The 17079-nt window shown below is 37.3% G+C and overlaps 1 protein-coding gene across 4 annotated transcripts in view; it reads right to left on the reverse strand.

Annotated features, from left to right (window-relative positions):
* The window catches only part of SCAPER (S-phase cyclin A associated protein in the ER), a 587291-nt gene that overhangs the window by 412450 nt on the left and 157762 nt on the right, over positions 1 to 17079 (reverse strand). For all 4 annotated transcript variants that reach the window (XM_030930958.1, XM_030930961.1, XM_030930960.1 and 1 more), the window contains 3 exons: positions 16877 to 16994; positions 16501 to 16612; positions 2013 to 2153 (listed from right to left, as the gene is read on the reverse strand). In XM_030930958.1, the coding sequence (XP_030786818.1) occupies positions 2013 to 2153; positions 16501 to 16612; positions 16877 to 16994 (371 nt within the window). The remainder of the gene's footprint in view (positions 1 to 2012; positions 2154 to 16500; positions 16613 to 16876; positions 16995 to 17079) is intronic.

The raw sequence follows: 17079 nt of genomic DNA on the forward strand, positions 1-17079 counted from the left end.
AACATAGTGTTGGAAGTTCTGGCTAGGGCAATCAGGCAAGAGAAAGAAATCAAGGGTATCCAGTTAGGAAAAGAAGAAGTCAAATTGTCCCTGTTTGCAGATGACATGATTGTATATTTAGAAAACTCCATCGTCTCAGCCCAAAATCTCCTTAAGCTGATAAGCAACTTCAGCAAAGTCTCAGGACACAAAATTAATGTGCAAAAATCACAAGCATTCTTATACACCAGTAACACACAAACAGAGAGCCAAATCAGGAATGAACTTCCATTCACAATTGCTTCAAAGAGAATAAAATGCCTAGGAATCCAACTTACAAGGGATGTAAAGGACCTCTTCAAGGAGAACTACAAACCACTGCTCAGTGAAATAAAAGAGGACACTAACAAATGGAAGAACATACCATGCTCATGGATAGGAAGAATCAATATTGTGAAAATGGCCATACTGCCCAAGGTTATTTATAGATTCAATGCCATCCCCATCAAGCTACCAATGAGTTTCTTCACAGAATTGGAAACAACTGCTTTAAAGTTCATATGGAACCAAAAAAGCGCCCGCATTGCCAAGACAATCCTAAGTCAAAAGAACAAAGCTGGAGGCGTCACGCTACCTGACTTCAAACTATACTACAAGGCTACAGTCACCAAAACAGCATGGTACTGGTACCAAAACAGAGATATAGACCAATGGAACAGAACAGAGTCCTCAGAAATAATACCACACATCTACAGCCATCTGATCTTTGACAAACCTGAGAGAAACAAGAAATGGGGAAAGGATTCCCTATTTAATAAATGGTGCTGGGAAAATTGGCTAGCCATAAGTAGAAAGCTGAAACTGGATCCTTTCCTTACTCCTTATACGAAGATTAATTCAAGATGGATTAGAGACTTAAATGTTAGACCTAATACCATAAAAACCCTAGAAGAACACCTAGGTAGTACCATTCAGGACATAGGCATGGGCAAGGCCTTCACGTCTAAAACACCAAAAGCAACGGCAGCAAAAGCCAAAATTGACAAACGGGATCTAATTAAACTAAAGAGCTTCTGCACAGCAAAAGAAACTACCATCAGAGTGAACAGGCAACCTACAGAATGGGAGAAAATTTTTTCAATCTACTCATCTGACAAAGGGCTAATATCCAGAATCTACAAAGAACTCAAACAAATATACAAGAAAAAAACAAACCACCCCATCAAAAAGTGGGCAAAGGATATGAACAGACATTTCTCAAAAGAAGACATTCATACAGCCTACAGACACATGAGTTGATGGGCACAGCACACCAACATGGCACAAGTATACATATGTAACAAACCTGCACGTTATGCACATGTACCCTAGAACTTAAAGTATAATAAAAAAATAAACAAAAACAAAAACAAAAACAAACAAAAAAAAGAAAACACATGTCCATCAACAAGTGACTGGGTTAACAAATTACGGTATTTCCATATGTAAAGAAATGGAAGGAATGACTCAGCAATAAAAAGGAAGGAATTATTCACACACACAACACGATGGATGAAGTTCCAAATAACTATTATGAGGGAAAGCCAGAGAAAATAATAGATAATGTATGATTCCACACACATAAGTTCTAGAAAATGCAAACATCTATACTGATAGAAAGCAGATCAGTAATTAGATAATAGAGTTGAATGAAGGAATGAATTACAAAGAGGAATTGTATATTATGTTCATTGTACTGATAGTTTCAAGGATATAATACATGTCAAAACTCATCAAATGGAATAATTTAGATATGTGCTGCTTATTCTCTATCAATTATACCTTTATAGGGTTGTAAAAATAATAATAGATGGCTCACAGAATTATCAAAGGGATAAAATATTGCACCTCGTAAGTTTTAAATGAGCCTGTAAAATGCTGTTATCCTAGAACAGAATAAACACTGCATAAACATTACCTTCTATTACTATTATATAACAATTGAAAAAAGTACTTGGGTAGTTAAGTTAACATTTAAAGCTCTTATGATATACCTTAGCTTCTTCTTCTTGTGCTTTCTTCACAATTGCTTGTAATTGCACTTCTCGCTTAAACTCAGCATGAAGTAATTTTTCTTCCATCATCCTGCGTCGTTGATCTAGTAATTCTTCCTTCCACTTCCGGACATCCTTCTCCTGCGTATAGTGAATTATCACATCCTTAATTTCAATATATACAATCATTTAAATGAAGTACTAATAAATAAATGACTTATGAAATACAAACTCTAAGTGTGGAAAAATGTGCAGCAATATGACTAACAATTAAGGATGGGGACTATCAGGCCAGACTACCTGAATTCATAATCTACACTGGCCACTTACTAGCTGTATAATCTAGACAACTTTTTTAGCCTATGTCTCAGTTTCCTTATCTCTAAACAGGAAATAAAAATAATAATATTACCTAACTCACAGGACTATTTGAAGGTTCATAAAACTCTCAGAACAGTGGCTTAGACATGCCTCTACAGAAATATTTGCATTATTCTTGTACTGTCATCATGAGTATGTTTAAAATGAATGTAGTGTATATTTAACCTTATAAACATTAACATCTCTATGATGTAACCCACATTCAAGAAAAATCAGTAATTTTATCCTAGAAACTGAAAAATGACATCTAACAAATCACATTATTTGCATAAGAAACATTCTCTGAAGGAACAGAGAGGGTTTCACCTACAAAAAATATAGACATAATAATTGCTACTTGATGTTGTTTTAAGAAATTAACCCTTAAATTTTTAATTCCTTAAAACAACCTCAAACAGAAGAAGTAAAAGCTTGTTCTGTGATCTAGGAAATAAGATTCAGCACCATGAGAATAAATCATAGAAAATCAGAAGATGGGTCAATATGAGTGGAAAAAACCTACAATTTTAATTGAGTTGTTTCTCTCAATAATTGTGTTGAACCATCCAAAAAAATATGATACAAAAACAGCACTACACGAAGAGCCAGATGATATGTCCTTAAAGCCTCAGCTCTGCAAATTATTGGTTGTGTAACACTGGAAACAACACTTAGCCTCTCCTAGATTGTTTTTACATCTATAAAATGAGGTTCAGTACCTGCCTTGTGTACATCATAGAGTTATTGTGGTGATGTGATGACATCACTCATGTGAAACACTGTTGAAAACAATAATCCATCATACAAATGGAAGATGAAAATTGCCATTAAAATTAATTTAAGGGATACCTACATTGATGAGAAAATAACCAGAACACATCTAAAGTCTTGTATACTTTCACTAATCAATGATTTTCTTGCATGAATACTTGGAGATCACGTTTAGATAAAAGAAAATATACTATAATTGTGCTGGTATTTAAAAACACAGTAAGAGAAGAATTGTGATTGTGCTAGAGCACTTCTCTTAAGTTAAAATTAAAATAATACACTGACTCTTGTAGAACTCCACAAGAGACTGCTTTTCATATCTAATCTATTCATCTACATGACAAATTATTGAGATTCAAGTAAAAATAAAACTCAAAGAATTTTCTTATAGTCCTAGTCAACTTTACACCGTACTCAACAGAATCTTGCACTACCTAACGTACTTTTATGAATATTCAAATTATGTGGTCCAACTATTTCTCCCAAATTTAAACTACACACTAAAAGTAATCCAAATAATATGCTTAACCTATGACTATTTATACTGTTTTCTAATACCAGAAGGTAACAAAAGAGTTCACCTGTAATTACAATATAGTGGCCATACATCTTTCATCATGCTGTGTTAGGTACTTGTAGTATGGAGCCTCTGAGATGGTGCCCAGTGATCTAAGCCACCTGGTTTTAAGATCCTTATGTAATCTCCTCCCATACTGTATCAGGACTGTGACCAAAAGAATACAGCAAAAGCGATGCTATAAAACTCAGCACAACTTCCTTTTATCAACTCTCTTAGGTACTTTTTCCTTTCTCTCCCCGACTCTCTCTCTCTGATTTTCTATGGAGAAACCACTGGCCATGTCATGAAGACACTTGGGCTGTAGAAAGGTATACTTGGCAAGAAACTGAGGTTTCTGGCCCACAGCCAAAGGGGAACAAAAGCCAGCAAATAACCGCACAAATGAGTATGGAAGTGGATCCTCCAGACCCAGATGACTATGACCTGACTGATAGCTTGACTAAAAATTCATCAGGCTGGAAGCAGTGGCTCATGCCTGTTATCCCAGTACTTGGGAGGCAGATCACTTCAGGTCAGGAGTTCGAGACCAGTCTGGCCAACATGGTGAAATCTCATCTCTATAAAAATATAAAAAATTAGCCAGGTGTGGTGGCGCATGCCTGTAACCCCAGATCCTCAAGAGACTGAGACAGGAGAATCACTTGAACTTGGGAGGTGGAGGTTGCAGTGAGCCAAGATTGTGTCATGGCACTCCAGCCTAGGCGACAGAGCCAGACTCCATCTCAAAAAAAAAAAAAAAAAATCATCAGAGACCCAGAGCAAGAATGATGGCCAGATACGATGGCTCACGCCTGGAATTCCAGTGCTTTAGAAAGCCAAGGTAGAAGGATTGCTTGATGCCAGGAGTTCAAGACCAGTCTGGGCAACATGGCAAGACCTTGTCTCTACAAAAAAATTAAAAATTTAACCAGGCATGATGGCATGTGACTGTAATCTTGGTTACTCAGGAGGTTGAGGCAGGAGGATGGCTTCAGCCCAGAAGTTCTAGGCTGCAGTGAGCTATGCTGCATCACCACATTCCATCCTGGGTGACAGAGCAAGTCCCTGGCTCTAAATAAAACAATAAAAGAATCACTATGCAAGTCCTGGTTGCCTTTTTCACAGAAATAGTGATCTGATAAATGTTTGCTGTTTTAAGCTAAGTTTTTCCGTTATTTGTCATACAGCATAGATAACACAGTACTCAGTTATAAGAGTGACTGTATATTAAGCAACATCCATCCTAGCACTATGTTACTGTTTTACATACTTGCCTCATTTAAGCATCACAACAGGTTAATAATTACAATTGTCATTTTTCAGAAAAAGAAACTGAAATACAATAATGTTAAGTAACTTGCTCAGGGAATCATAGCTTATTATCTGATAAAATCAGGATTTAAACTTGGTTGGCTCTCTCCAGAGCCCATGTTATTTCCACTTACCACACTGATCAATAGTTATTCGGCTCTAAATACACAGACTCTCTTCTGTAAATATAATTAGTGCTTATCCAAACTTGATCATCTTTCCCTGATGTTGAAAATCATGGTTTTCCTCTTCTAATCAGTTTACATCCCATTACATTCATAGATTTTCTAATGAAGAAATATCTTTGAATTCCAAGAATAAACTCAAAGTTTCCTATGTTTTCAGGTATTTTGCTTTTTGTTAACTACAGTCATGATGCTGCACACTACATCATCAGAAATTATTAATCTTGCATAAGTCAAACTTTTGTACCCTTTGACCAATACCACTCCATCTCCCCTCTCAGCTTCTATGAATGTGACTTTTTCATATTCCACATAGAAGTGAGATCATGCAGCATTTCTCTCTGTGTCTCTTTTCACTTAGCTTAATATCTCTAGCTCCACCCACGATGTCACAAGTGTCAAAATTTCATTCTTTTTAAGGCTAGATAATATTGTTTTTTATACATATATACACACATAAATATATGAACACACACACACACACAAATATGTATCATATTTTTTTCATTCATCAGCAGACACTCAGGTTGTTTCCATATCTTGGCTATTACGAATAATGTTACAGTGAACATGGGTGCACAGATATCTCTTCTTGATCCAAATTTCAATTCCTCTGTATATATACCCAGAAGAAGAATCGCTGATCATATGATAGGCTCTATTTTAATTTTTTGAGGAAATTCCATATTGCTTACTATAATGGTTATACAAATTTACATTCCTACCAACAGCATACAAGGATTCCATTTTCTCCACATCCTCCCCAATACGTGTCTCCTGTCATTTTGAGAATAGCCATCCTAACAAGTGTCAGGTGATACTTCACTCAAGTCTGATTTCCATTTCCCTGATCATTATAGATGCCAAGGACCTTTCCACGTACCTGTTAGCCTTTTGGATTTCTCCTTTTGAGAAGTGTCTCTTTAAGTCCTTTGCCCATTTTTGAGTCAGGCTGTTTTCTTGCCACTGAGTTGTGTGAGTACTTCAAATATTTTGGATATTAATGTCTTACCTGATACATTTTTTACAAATATTTTTCTCATTCCATAGCTGTCTTTTCATTTTGATAATGTTTTCATTTGCTGTACAGGTTTTTAATTTAATTCCACATGTCTAATTTTGCTTTTGTTGCCTGTGTTTTTCTGTCATATTTTAAACAATTATCACCAAGATCAACGTCAAGGCTTTTCCGAAAGTTTTCTTCTAAAAGTTGTATGGTTTCAGATCTTATGTTTAAGCCTTTAATCCATTTTGAGTTGATTTTTGTGTATGGTGTAAGATAAGCGTCCAATTTCATTCTTTCGCATGTGGATACCCAGTATTCCCAATATCCTTTGTTGAAAAGATTATGCTTACCCCATTGTAGGTTCTCAGCATCCTCGTCAAAGACTAGTTGCCCATAATTGCATAGGTTTATTTCTGGGTTTTCTATTAAGTTTCATTGGTCTGTGTGTATGTTTGTATGCTAGTGCCAAATTGTTTGATTACTATACCTTTATAACAAAATTTGAAGTTAGAAAGTATTATGACTATAGCCTTTGCTCTTCTTGCTCAAGATTACTTTCGATCTTTGGGGTCTTTTGGAGCTTCACATGAATTTTAGGACTGTTTCTCTATTTCCTTAAAAACAAATGGTTGGGGTTCTGATAGAGATTGCACTGAAACTGTAGATCACTCAAGGCTGTATGGACATTATAATAATATTAATTTTCTAATCCATGAACTCGGATGTCTGTTTACTTGCTGCTTTAAATTTTTTTTCATAAACTTACAATTTTCACTACATAAGTGATTCAACTCCCTGCTTAATTCCTAAGTATTTTATTCTTTTTGTTGCTAATATAAGGAAAACTGTATCCTTAATTTCTCTCTCATATAGTTCATAGTTAGTGTATGAAAACCCCACTGATTCCTAAGCATGTTGATTTTCTATCTCTAAACATTACTGAATTCATATATTATTTCTCCAAGTTTTCTGTTGAATCTTTAAGGTTTTCCATATTTATGATGTTATCTACAAACAGATAATTTTACTTCTTTCTCTTCCCATGTAATGCATTCATTTCTTCTTCTTGCCTGACTGCTTTTCCCAGTATTTCCAGTACTATGTTGGAGAGAAATGGTAAAAGTGGGGATACTTGCCTTTTACCAAATCTTAGAGAAAAAGCTTTCAGTTTTTCCCAATTATGATGTTAACTGTGGGTTGTTCATATATGGGCTGTCTTAGTCTGTTCTGTGCTGCTATAACAGAATATCAGAAACTAGGTAATTTATTAAGAAAAGAAATGTATTTATCATATAATACTTCTGGAGACTGGAAGTCCAACAACAAGGTGGTGGCATCTGATGAGGTTCTTCTTACTAAATCAACCCCGGAGGAAAGCAACAGGGCAAGAGAGGGCAAAGGGTGGCAGGGGCACTATGGGGAGCTGAATCCAACCTTTAATAAGGCACCCACTCCTGCAATAAGGACCCACTTCCACAATAATGGTATTAATCCATTCATAAGAGCAGAGCCAATATAACCTAATCTCCTCCTAAAGAACCCACCTCTTAATATGGTTACAATAGCAATTAAACTTCCATATGTGTTTTGGAGGGGATAAACATTAAAACAACAGCACTGGCCTATATTGTGTTGAGAAAAGTTCCTTCTATACCTATTATGTTGAGAGTTTTTTTCATGAAAGGATATTGAACTTTGTCAAGTGTTTATCCTGCATCTATTCAGATATTAGTGTTTTTCTGTCTTTCACTGTATTAATATAGTATACAGCATTTATAGATTTTAGTGTATTTCACCATACTTACATTCCAGAGATAAATCCCACTCAATGATGGTATGATTGTTAATGTATTCTTGAATTTGGTTTGCTGGTATTTTAAAGAGGATTTCTGCATCTATGTTTATCTGGAATACTGGCCTGTAGTTCTCCCCTTTCTTGTGTTTCTGTCTAGATTTGGAATCAGAGTGATGAAGGTCTCATAACACAAGTTTGGGCGTTGTAAGAGACAGGAAAAACTAAATTGTTTTTCCTGCTCTCACATACAACACAATAACAATTCTCTTCACCCAGATTTTTATGGGGTTTTTCTCACACTGACCACTTCCCTGACCCCACCTAGCTGTCATATAATTCAATCCAATTCTGACATTATCTACCTGGTCCCACAGATAAAGGCTCAGTCCCACAAGACTGCCCCCACAACTTCAGATGCAAATCACAAGTCCCAAGTTCTGACCCATACTTCTGACAAACCAGCTATAAATTTGGGATTCTCAAACTGTCTCCTGAAGTTTGATTCATTTGCTAGAGTGGCCCACAGAACTCAAGGAAACACTTTACTTACTATTGCCAATTTATTACAAAGGAACTTTTAAAGGATGTAGATAAACAGCCAGATGGAAAAGATGCCTAGGGCAAAGTGTGAAGAAGGGACACGAAACTTACATGCCCTCTCCAGGTGTGTCACTTTTCAGGTACCTCCACATGTTTAACAACCCAGAAACTCCCCAAACTCTGTTCTTGGGATTTTTCATGGAAACTTCATTACAGAGGCATGATTTATTAAATCACTGGCTTTGGCAATCAACCGAACCTGGAGGTCCAAGTTCTGGTAGCCAGCACCAACTCTGAGGCTATCCAGGACACTACCGAGAGTAGCCTCATTACAACAAAAGATGCTCCTATCACTCAGCAAAGCCCAAGACATTTAGGAACTCTGTTTCAGATGCTCTTATCACTCAAGAAATTACAAAGATCATAGAAATTATCTGTTGGGAACCAGGGTCAAAGATCACATATTGGAAAAACAATATTATCCTAGTGCTTCTATCTACCAGAGTTTTAGTAGCTCTAAGTCAGGAACCAGGGGCAGAGACCAATATAATATTTCTTATTTCACAAAAGTGTTCCCTCTTCTTTTATTTTTCAGAAAAGTTCAAGAAAGGCTGGTACTACTTCTCCTTTAAATGTTTCATAGAATTCATCAGTGAAGTCATCTGGCCCTAGGCTCTTTTTGTTGGTTTTTTGATTGAGTAATTCAATCTCTGTATTTATTATTGGTCTGTTTAGGCTCTTTATTTCTTCTTCTTTTTTTTTTTTTTTTTTTTTCACTTTATAGCTGTTTGAATGGTTATTTTCTTTTTTCTTTTTTTTTTTTTTATTATACTTTAAGTTCTAGGGTACATGTGCATAACATGCAGGCTTGTTACATATGTATACTTATGCCATGTTGGTGTGCCGCACCCATCAACTCGTCAGCACCCTTCAATTCATCATTTATATCATGTATAACTCCCCAGTGCAATCCCTCCCTCCTCCCCCCTCCCCATGATAGGCCCCAGTGTGTGATGTTCCCCTACCGGAGTCCAAGTGATCTCATTGTTCAGTTCCCACCTATGAGTGAGAACATGCGGTGTTTGGTTTTCTGTTCTTGTGATAGTTTGCTAAGAATGATGGTTTCCAGCTGCATCCATGTCCCTACAAAGGACACAAACTCATCCTTTTTTATGGCTGCATAGTATTCCATGGTGTATATGTGCCACATTTTCTTAATCCAGTCTGTCACAGATGGACATTTGGGTTGATTCCAAGTCTTTGCTATTGTGAATAGTGCTGCAATAAACATACGTGTGCATGTGTCTTTGTAGTAGAATAATTTATAATCCTTTGGGTATATACCCAGTAGTGGGATGGCTGGGTCATATGGTACATATAGTTCTAGATCCTTGAGGAATTGCCATACTGTTTTCCATAATGGTTGAACTAGTTTACAATCCCACCAACAGTGTAAAAGTGTTCCTATTTCTCCACATCCTCTCCAAAACCTGTTGTTTCCTGACTTCTTAATGATTGCCATTCTAACTGGTGTGAGATGGTATCTCATTGTGGTTTTGATTTGCATTTCTCTGATGGCCAGTGATGATGAGCATTTTTTCATGTGTCTGTAGGCTATATGAATGTCTTCTTTTGAGAAATGTCTGTTCATATCCTTTCCCCACTTCTTGATGGGGTTGTTTGTTTTTTTCTTGTATATTTGTTTGAGTTCTTTGTAGATTCTGGATGTTAGCCCTATGTCAGATGAGTAGGTTGCAAAAATTTTCTCCCATTCTGTAGGTTGCCTGTTCACTCTGATGGTAGTTTCTTTTGCTGTGCAGAAGCTCTTTAGTTTAATTAGATCCCATTTGTCAATTTTGGCTTTTGCTGCCGTTGCTTTTGGTGTTTTAGACATGAAGTCCTTGCCCATGCCTATGTCCTGAATGGTACTACCTAGATTTTCTTCTAGGGTTTTTATGGTATTAGGTCTAACATTTAAGTCTCTAATCCATCTTGAATTAATCTTCGTATAAGGAGTAAGGAAAGGATTCAGTTTCAGCTTTCTACTTATAGCTAGCCAATTTTCCCAGCACCATTTATTGAATAGGGAATCCTTTCCCCATTTCTTGTTTCTCTCAGGTTTGTCAAAGACCAGATGGCTGTAGATGTGTGGTATTATGTCTGAGGACTCTGTTCTGTTCCATTGGTCTATAGCTCTGTTTTGGTACCAGTACCACGCTGTTTTGGTTACTGTAGCCTTGTAGTATAGTTTGAAGTCAGGTAGCGTGACGCCTCCAGCTTTGTCCTTTTGACTTAGGATTGTCTTGGCAATGCGGGCTCTTTTTTGGTTCCATATGAACTTTAAAGCAGTTTTTTCCAATTCTGTGAAGAAACTCATTGGTAGCTTGATGGGGATGGCATTGAATCTATAAATAACCTTGGGCAGTATGGCCATTTTCACGATATTGATTCTTCCTATCCATGAGCATGGTATGTTCTTCCATTTGTTTGTATCCTCTTTTATTTCACTGAGCAGTGGTTTGTAGTTCTCCTTGAAGAGGTCCTTTACATCCCTTGTAAGTTGGATTCCTAGGTATTTGATTCTCTTTGAAGCAATTGTGAATGGAAGTTCATTCCTGATTTGGCTCTCTGTTTGTCTGTTACTGGTGTATAAGAATGCTTGTGATTTTTGCACATTAATTTTGTATCCTGAGACTTTGCTGAAGTTGCTTATCAGCTTAAGGAGATTTTGGGCTGAGACGATGGGGTTTTCTAAATATACAATCATGTCATCTGCAAACAGGGACAATTTGACTTCTTCTTTTCCTAACTGGATACCCTTGATTTCTTTCTCTTTCCTGATTGCCCTAGCCAGAACTTCCAACACTATGTTGAATAGGAGTGGTGAGAGAGGGCATCCCTGTCTTGTGCCAGTTTTCAGAGGGAATTTTTCCAGTTTTTGCCCATTCAGTATGATATTAGCTGTGGGTTTGTCATAAATAGCTCTTATTATTTTGAGGTACGTTCCATCAATACCGAATTTATTGAGCGTTTTTAGCATGAAGGGCTGTTGAATTTTGTCAAAAGCCTTTTCTGCATCTATTGAGATAATCATGTGGTTCTTGACTTTGGTTCTGTTTATATGCTGGATTACGTTTATTGATTTGTGAATGTTGAACCAGCCTTGCATCCCAGGGATGAAGCCCACTTGATCATGGTGGATAAGCTTTTTGATGTGCTGCTGAATCCGGTTTGCCCGTATTTTATTGAGAATTTTTGCATCGATGTTCATCAGGGATATTGGTCTCAAATTCTCTTTTTTTGTTGTGTCTCTGCCAGGCTTTGGTATCAGGATGATGTTGGCCTCATAAAATGAGTTAGGGAGGATTCCCTCTTTTTCTGTTGATTGGAATAGTTTCAGAAGGAATGGTACCAGCTCCTCCTTGTACCTCTGGTAGAATTCAGCTGTGAATCCATCTGGTCCTGGACTTTTTTTGGTGGGTAGGCTATTAATTGTTGCCTCAATTTCAGAGCCTGCTATTGGTCTATTCAGGGATTCAACTTCTTCCTGGTTTAGTCTTGGGAGAGTGTAAGTGTCCAGGAAATTATCCATTTCTTCTAGATTTTCTAGTTGATTTGCGTAGAGGCGTTTATAGTATTCTCTGATGGTTGTTTGTATTTCTGTGGGGTCGGTGGTGATATCCCCTTTATCGTTTTTTATTGCATCTATTTGATTCTTCTCTCTTTTCTTCTTTATTAGTCTTGCTAGCGGTCTGTCAATTTTGTTGATCTATTTCTTCTTCATTCAGTGATGTTGGGTTGTATATTTCTAGGAATTTATCCACTTCTTCTAAGGTTATCCAATCTGGTGCCATAAATTATTGGTAATAGTTCTTTATGATCCTTTTTGTTTCTCTGTTATCCATTGTAATGACTCTACTTTCGTTTCTAATTTATTTGAGTCGTTTTTTCTTAGACTAGCTAAGAGTTTGATTTTTTTTATCTTTCCACAAAAAACCAAGCCTGTTTTGTTGATTTTTTCCCCATTGTTTTTCTCTTTTGCATTTAATTTTTTTGTACTCTAGTCGTTATTTCTTTCCATATAGTAACTTTGGGGTTAGTTTGTTTCTTCTTTTTCTAGTTCCGTGAGTTAGAAAACCAGGTTAAGCGAGATCTTTCTTCTCTTCTAATTTAGGCATGTATTACTATAATCTTCCCTCAGAATCTCATTTTGCTACATCTCACAAATTTTAGTGAGTTCTATTTGTTTTCATTTGCTTCAAGGTATTATTTAAATTCCCCTTTATTTCCTCTTTTACCAAATAGTTGTTCAATTGTATGTTTAGTTTTCACATTTTTGCTAATTTTCCCATTTTCTGTTATTGATTTTTAGATTCATTCCACCATGGTCTAAAAGATATTGGTATGATTTCCATCTTCTTAAATTTCTAAATACTAGTGTTGTGACCTAACACATGATCTATTCTGAAGCATGTTTCATATGCACTTGAGAAGAATGAGTATTCTGCTGATTTGGGGGTAGAAAATCCTGTATATATTTCTTAGGCACATTTAGTGTACAGTGTTGTAAGTCAGGTGTTTCATTATTGATTTTCTACCTGAATGTTCCATCCATTATTGAGAGTGGAACACTGAAGTCTCCTACTATTATTTTATTGCTACCATTTTCTCCCTTCAGATTTGCATTTGTTTTATATATTTAGGTGATAGGTTGCTGGGTGCAAATATATTTAAATTGTTGTATCCTCCTGTTAAACTGACTCTTTCATCATTATTTAATGGCCTTCTTCCTCTCTAGGCACAGTTCTTGTCCTAAAGTCTGTTTTGTCTAAGTTTAGCCACTTCTGCTCTTTTTTGGTTATAATTTACATGGAATAAGATATTCCTTTGTGTTCAGCCAAGTCTGTTCAAGGCAGCATACGGTTGGGTATTTTTTTTTTTTTTTTTTTTTTTTGAGACGGAGTCTCGCTCTGCCGCCCAGGCTGGAGTGCAGTGGCCGGCTCTCAGCTCACTGCAAGCTCCGCCTCCCGGGTTTACGCCATTCTCCTGCCTCAGCCTCCCGAGTAGCTGGGACTACAGGCGCCCACCTCGTCGCCCGGCTAGTTTTTGTATTTTTAGTAGAGACGGGGTTTCACCGTATTAGCCAGGATGGTCTCGATCTCCCGACCTCATGATCCGCCCGTCTCGGCCTCCCAAAGTGCTGGGATTACAGGCTTGAGCCACCGCGCCCGGCCGTATTTTTTTTTTTTTAATTCATTGAGTCACTCTATGCCCTTTGATTGGGGAGTTTAATCCATTTATACTTGAAGTAATTATTAACAGTAAGTACAGATTTATTACTGCCATTTTGCTACTTATTTTCTGCTTGTTTTGCAGGCTTTTGTTCCTTACTCTATTGCTGTCTTCATTTCTTATTTGATTGTGGGTTTTTTTTTCTAATGGTTTGATTTCTCTTTAGCATTTGTGTATTTACAATAGGTTTGCCTTTGTGGTTACAATTGTCTACTTTAATTTGGTAACAACTTAAATTCAATGGCCTACAAAACTTTACACTTTTACCTACCCGTACACTATGTGTTTTTGAAGTCAGAGTTTACTACTTTTCATACTGTAAATCCAATATCACTTTTCTGTCATTAGACTTATTTTTAATACCTTTTTGTCTTTTAAGTCCTCTCCCCCACCCTACCTTAGTAACAGGATGCTGCTCTGTTTCCCAGGCTGCAGTGCATCCTGGGGCAATCCTAGCTCACTGCAGCCTCAAACTCCCAGGTTCACGCGATCCTTCTGCCTCAGCCTCACAGGTAGCTGGGACCACAGGTGCCTACCACCAAAACTGGTAATTTTTTTGTTCTTCCTTCTTTTTGTAGAGATGAGGTCTTGCTACATTGTCCAGGCTGGTGTGAGACACCTGGCCTCATGTGATCTTCCCACCTCAGCCTCCTAAAGCACTGGGATTATGAGTGTGAGTCACCACACCCAGCCTTCTTTAAAGTTTTATATTGGGGTTGCAGTTATTTCTGTACCACCTTTAAAGTATTATGTTATTCTATATTTGACTGTACATTTACCCCTGAGCTTTACGTACTTTCTTTCACATGCTTTTACATTGGTGTTTATCATTTTTCTATTCCATTTTAAGAACTCCAATAGCATTTCTTCTCAGGCAAGCCTAGTGATGACAAACTCCCTCAATTTTCATGTGTCTGGGAAAGACTTTATCTCCTTTCATTTTTAAGGATAGCTTTCCAGGGTATAGTAATCGTGGCTGATCGGGTTTTTTTTCCCCCCAGTACTTTGAATATAACATCCCATTATCGCCTAGCCTGGAATATTCATGTTGAGAAATTCACTGATCATTTCGGGGGAGGGTGGGGGCAGGCTTCCCTTGTATGAGATGAGTTGCCTTTCTCAGGCAGCTTTCAAAATTTTGTCTTTGAGTTTTGACAATTATACTAAGTCTTGATGTAGACTTCTTTAACTGTTGTGGGGTTCTATGAGCTTGAGTCTGGATATCTCTTTTGCTCTCCATATTTAGGAAGTTTTGGGTTATTTCTTTAAAAAAAAAAAAAAAAAAAGCTTTCTGCCTGCTTCTCTTCACTCCCTATAATGCATATATTCATTCAATGATAGTGTCCCATAAATTCCAGAGACCTTCTTCATTTTTTTCATTCTTTCTCTCCTCTTACTGGGTAATTCCAAATGACCTGTTTTCAAGTTTTCTTGATTCTTTCTTATGCTTCACTAATCTGCTGCTGAAGCTCTCTACTGCATTTTCTAGTTTCTTCAGCGTATTCTTCACCTCTGGAATTTGTTTGGTTCTTTCTCATGGCTTCACTTTCTTGATGTTCTCATTTTGTTTTTATGTTGTTTTCCCAATTTTGTTACATTATTTATCTGTGCTCTCTTACAGTTCACTGACCTTCAACAGTTATTTTGAATATTTTATTAGGGACTTCATGGATCTTCATTTGTTTGGATTGCTTCCTGGATATTTATTGTATTCTCTTGGTGGTGTCAAGTTTTCCTGATTTTTCATGTTCCTTGTATCCCTGCATTGCTGTCTGTGCACTTAAAGAAGCAGTCACATTCTCCAGTCTTTACGGACTGGCTTCAGAAAGGATAGTCAATTATTCAGATGGGAGCACTGCCTTGGGGGTAATGCAGGAGTATCTTATTGCACTAAGCCTAGTGGCACACAGAGTGCCAAAGTACAGGCAAGTACAACAACTCCTGGTTTATATGTATGCATTGGCGTGGCAGCTCAGGGAGCTTCAGTTGGCAATATCAGTAACAGGGCAGTCCTCAGCTCCAAAAGCTACAGGGTGTAGGCAGTGGCTGCCAGCAGCACCTCTGTGTTAAGAAGTGAGCACCCCCGGGTAGGTGAGAGCCAAGGCAGGTGGCGTTTGGTTGCAGGCATACATGTGGCAATGGGGGCCATGGCCAGCTGTGGCCATGTGTGTGCATGGCTATTTGGCCCGCTGCATATGGACATGGATTGACAACAACTGTGGGACAGGGCGGTAGCTTGCATTCCTCCAGCTGAAGGGGTTGGCTGCAGATATATAAACAGAAGTAAAATCCAGAGCCAAGAGCAAGGACCAGGGCTGGCCACGGGCAAACACACTACAAACTGATAGTCTTAGGCTCCAAATTGTCTACCAGGTCATTCTACTCTTTAGACAAACCTCCCCAAGGAAACCCTCCAATGAAAATGGCAAAAGACAAGTAGAGCTTTAATAATCCATGCTAACCCTGCAAAATATCAATTTACTAGATAATTTGAAAATGATGATTTGTTTATAGTTAACCTTCTTGGATTCAACAGATTAAAATGCCTTTGTTTCCTAGCAAATCTAATTATTTTATGGTTATTTTAGCTTCTCTCAGACCAGAAGTAGAGTTGAAAATAAGCCCACCAACTTCAGACTATCATAATTTCCTAAAAAATAAAAACTCACCCTTTCTAACAATTTCTGAAGCTTTAATGTTTTCTCTTCACGTAACTTTTCCCTTAGCTGCTGTGCTTTCATTTGTTTTTCTTCATGTTTCTTCTTAGATTCTGCAATTGTTCTATTAATACAAACAAATGGACAAGAGACATGAAATGTTTACATGATAAGGCCAGAAAAAGTGTTCTTTAGACTTCGTAGTTTTTAAAGTATACAAAACTAATTTTGGCCCAACACTTCAGGAAAGCTTTGTTACTTTTCAATGGATCTGAAACTGTCCTGAAGTAATGTGCCCAAAAATGCCATGTAGCATTTTTATTTAACAATGAAGAGTGGCTAGTTTTCTTCCTGTGAACCACTTCAAATTAATTTTCAAATGCCAGACCTTTTACGAGAGGGTGAAGAAAGTTTTTCATGCATGTGAATTCCATGCCCTGGAGGTCTAGCAGGTTCTTCTTCTACAATGTCCCCCCAAGATGTATTTTGGCGCCAAGACTCACGAGCTGTTTAGAAAAAAATACTATCATTGTGTAACCACATAGGTCTATAAAACATTTGAGAACAAACTTTTGAACACTGTACTACACA

Source organism: Rhinopithecus roxellana, chromosome 5 (genome assembly GCF_007565055.1).
Source record: "Rhinopithecus roxellana isolate Shanxi Qingling chromosome 5, ASM756505v1, whole genome shotgun sequence".
NCBI lineage: Eukaryota > Metazoa > Chordata > Mammalia > Primates > Cercopithecidae > Rhinopithecus > Rhinopithecus roxellana.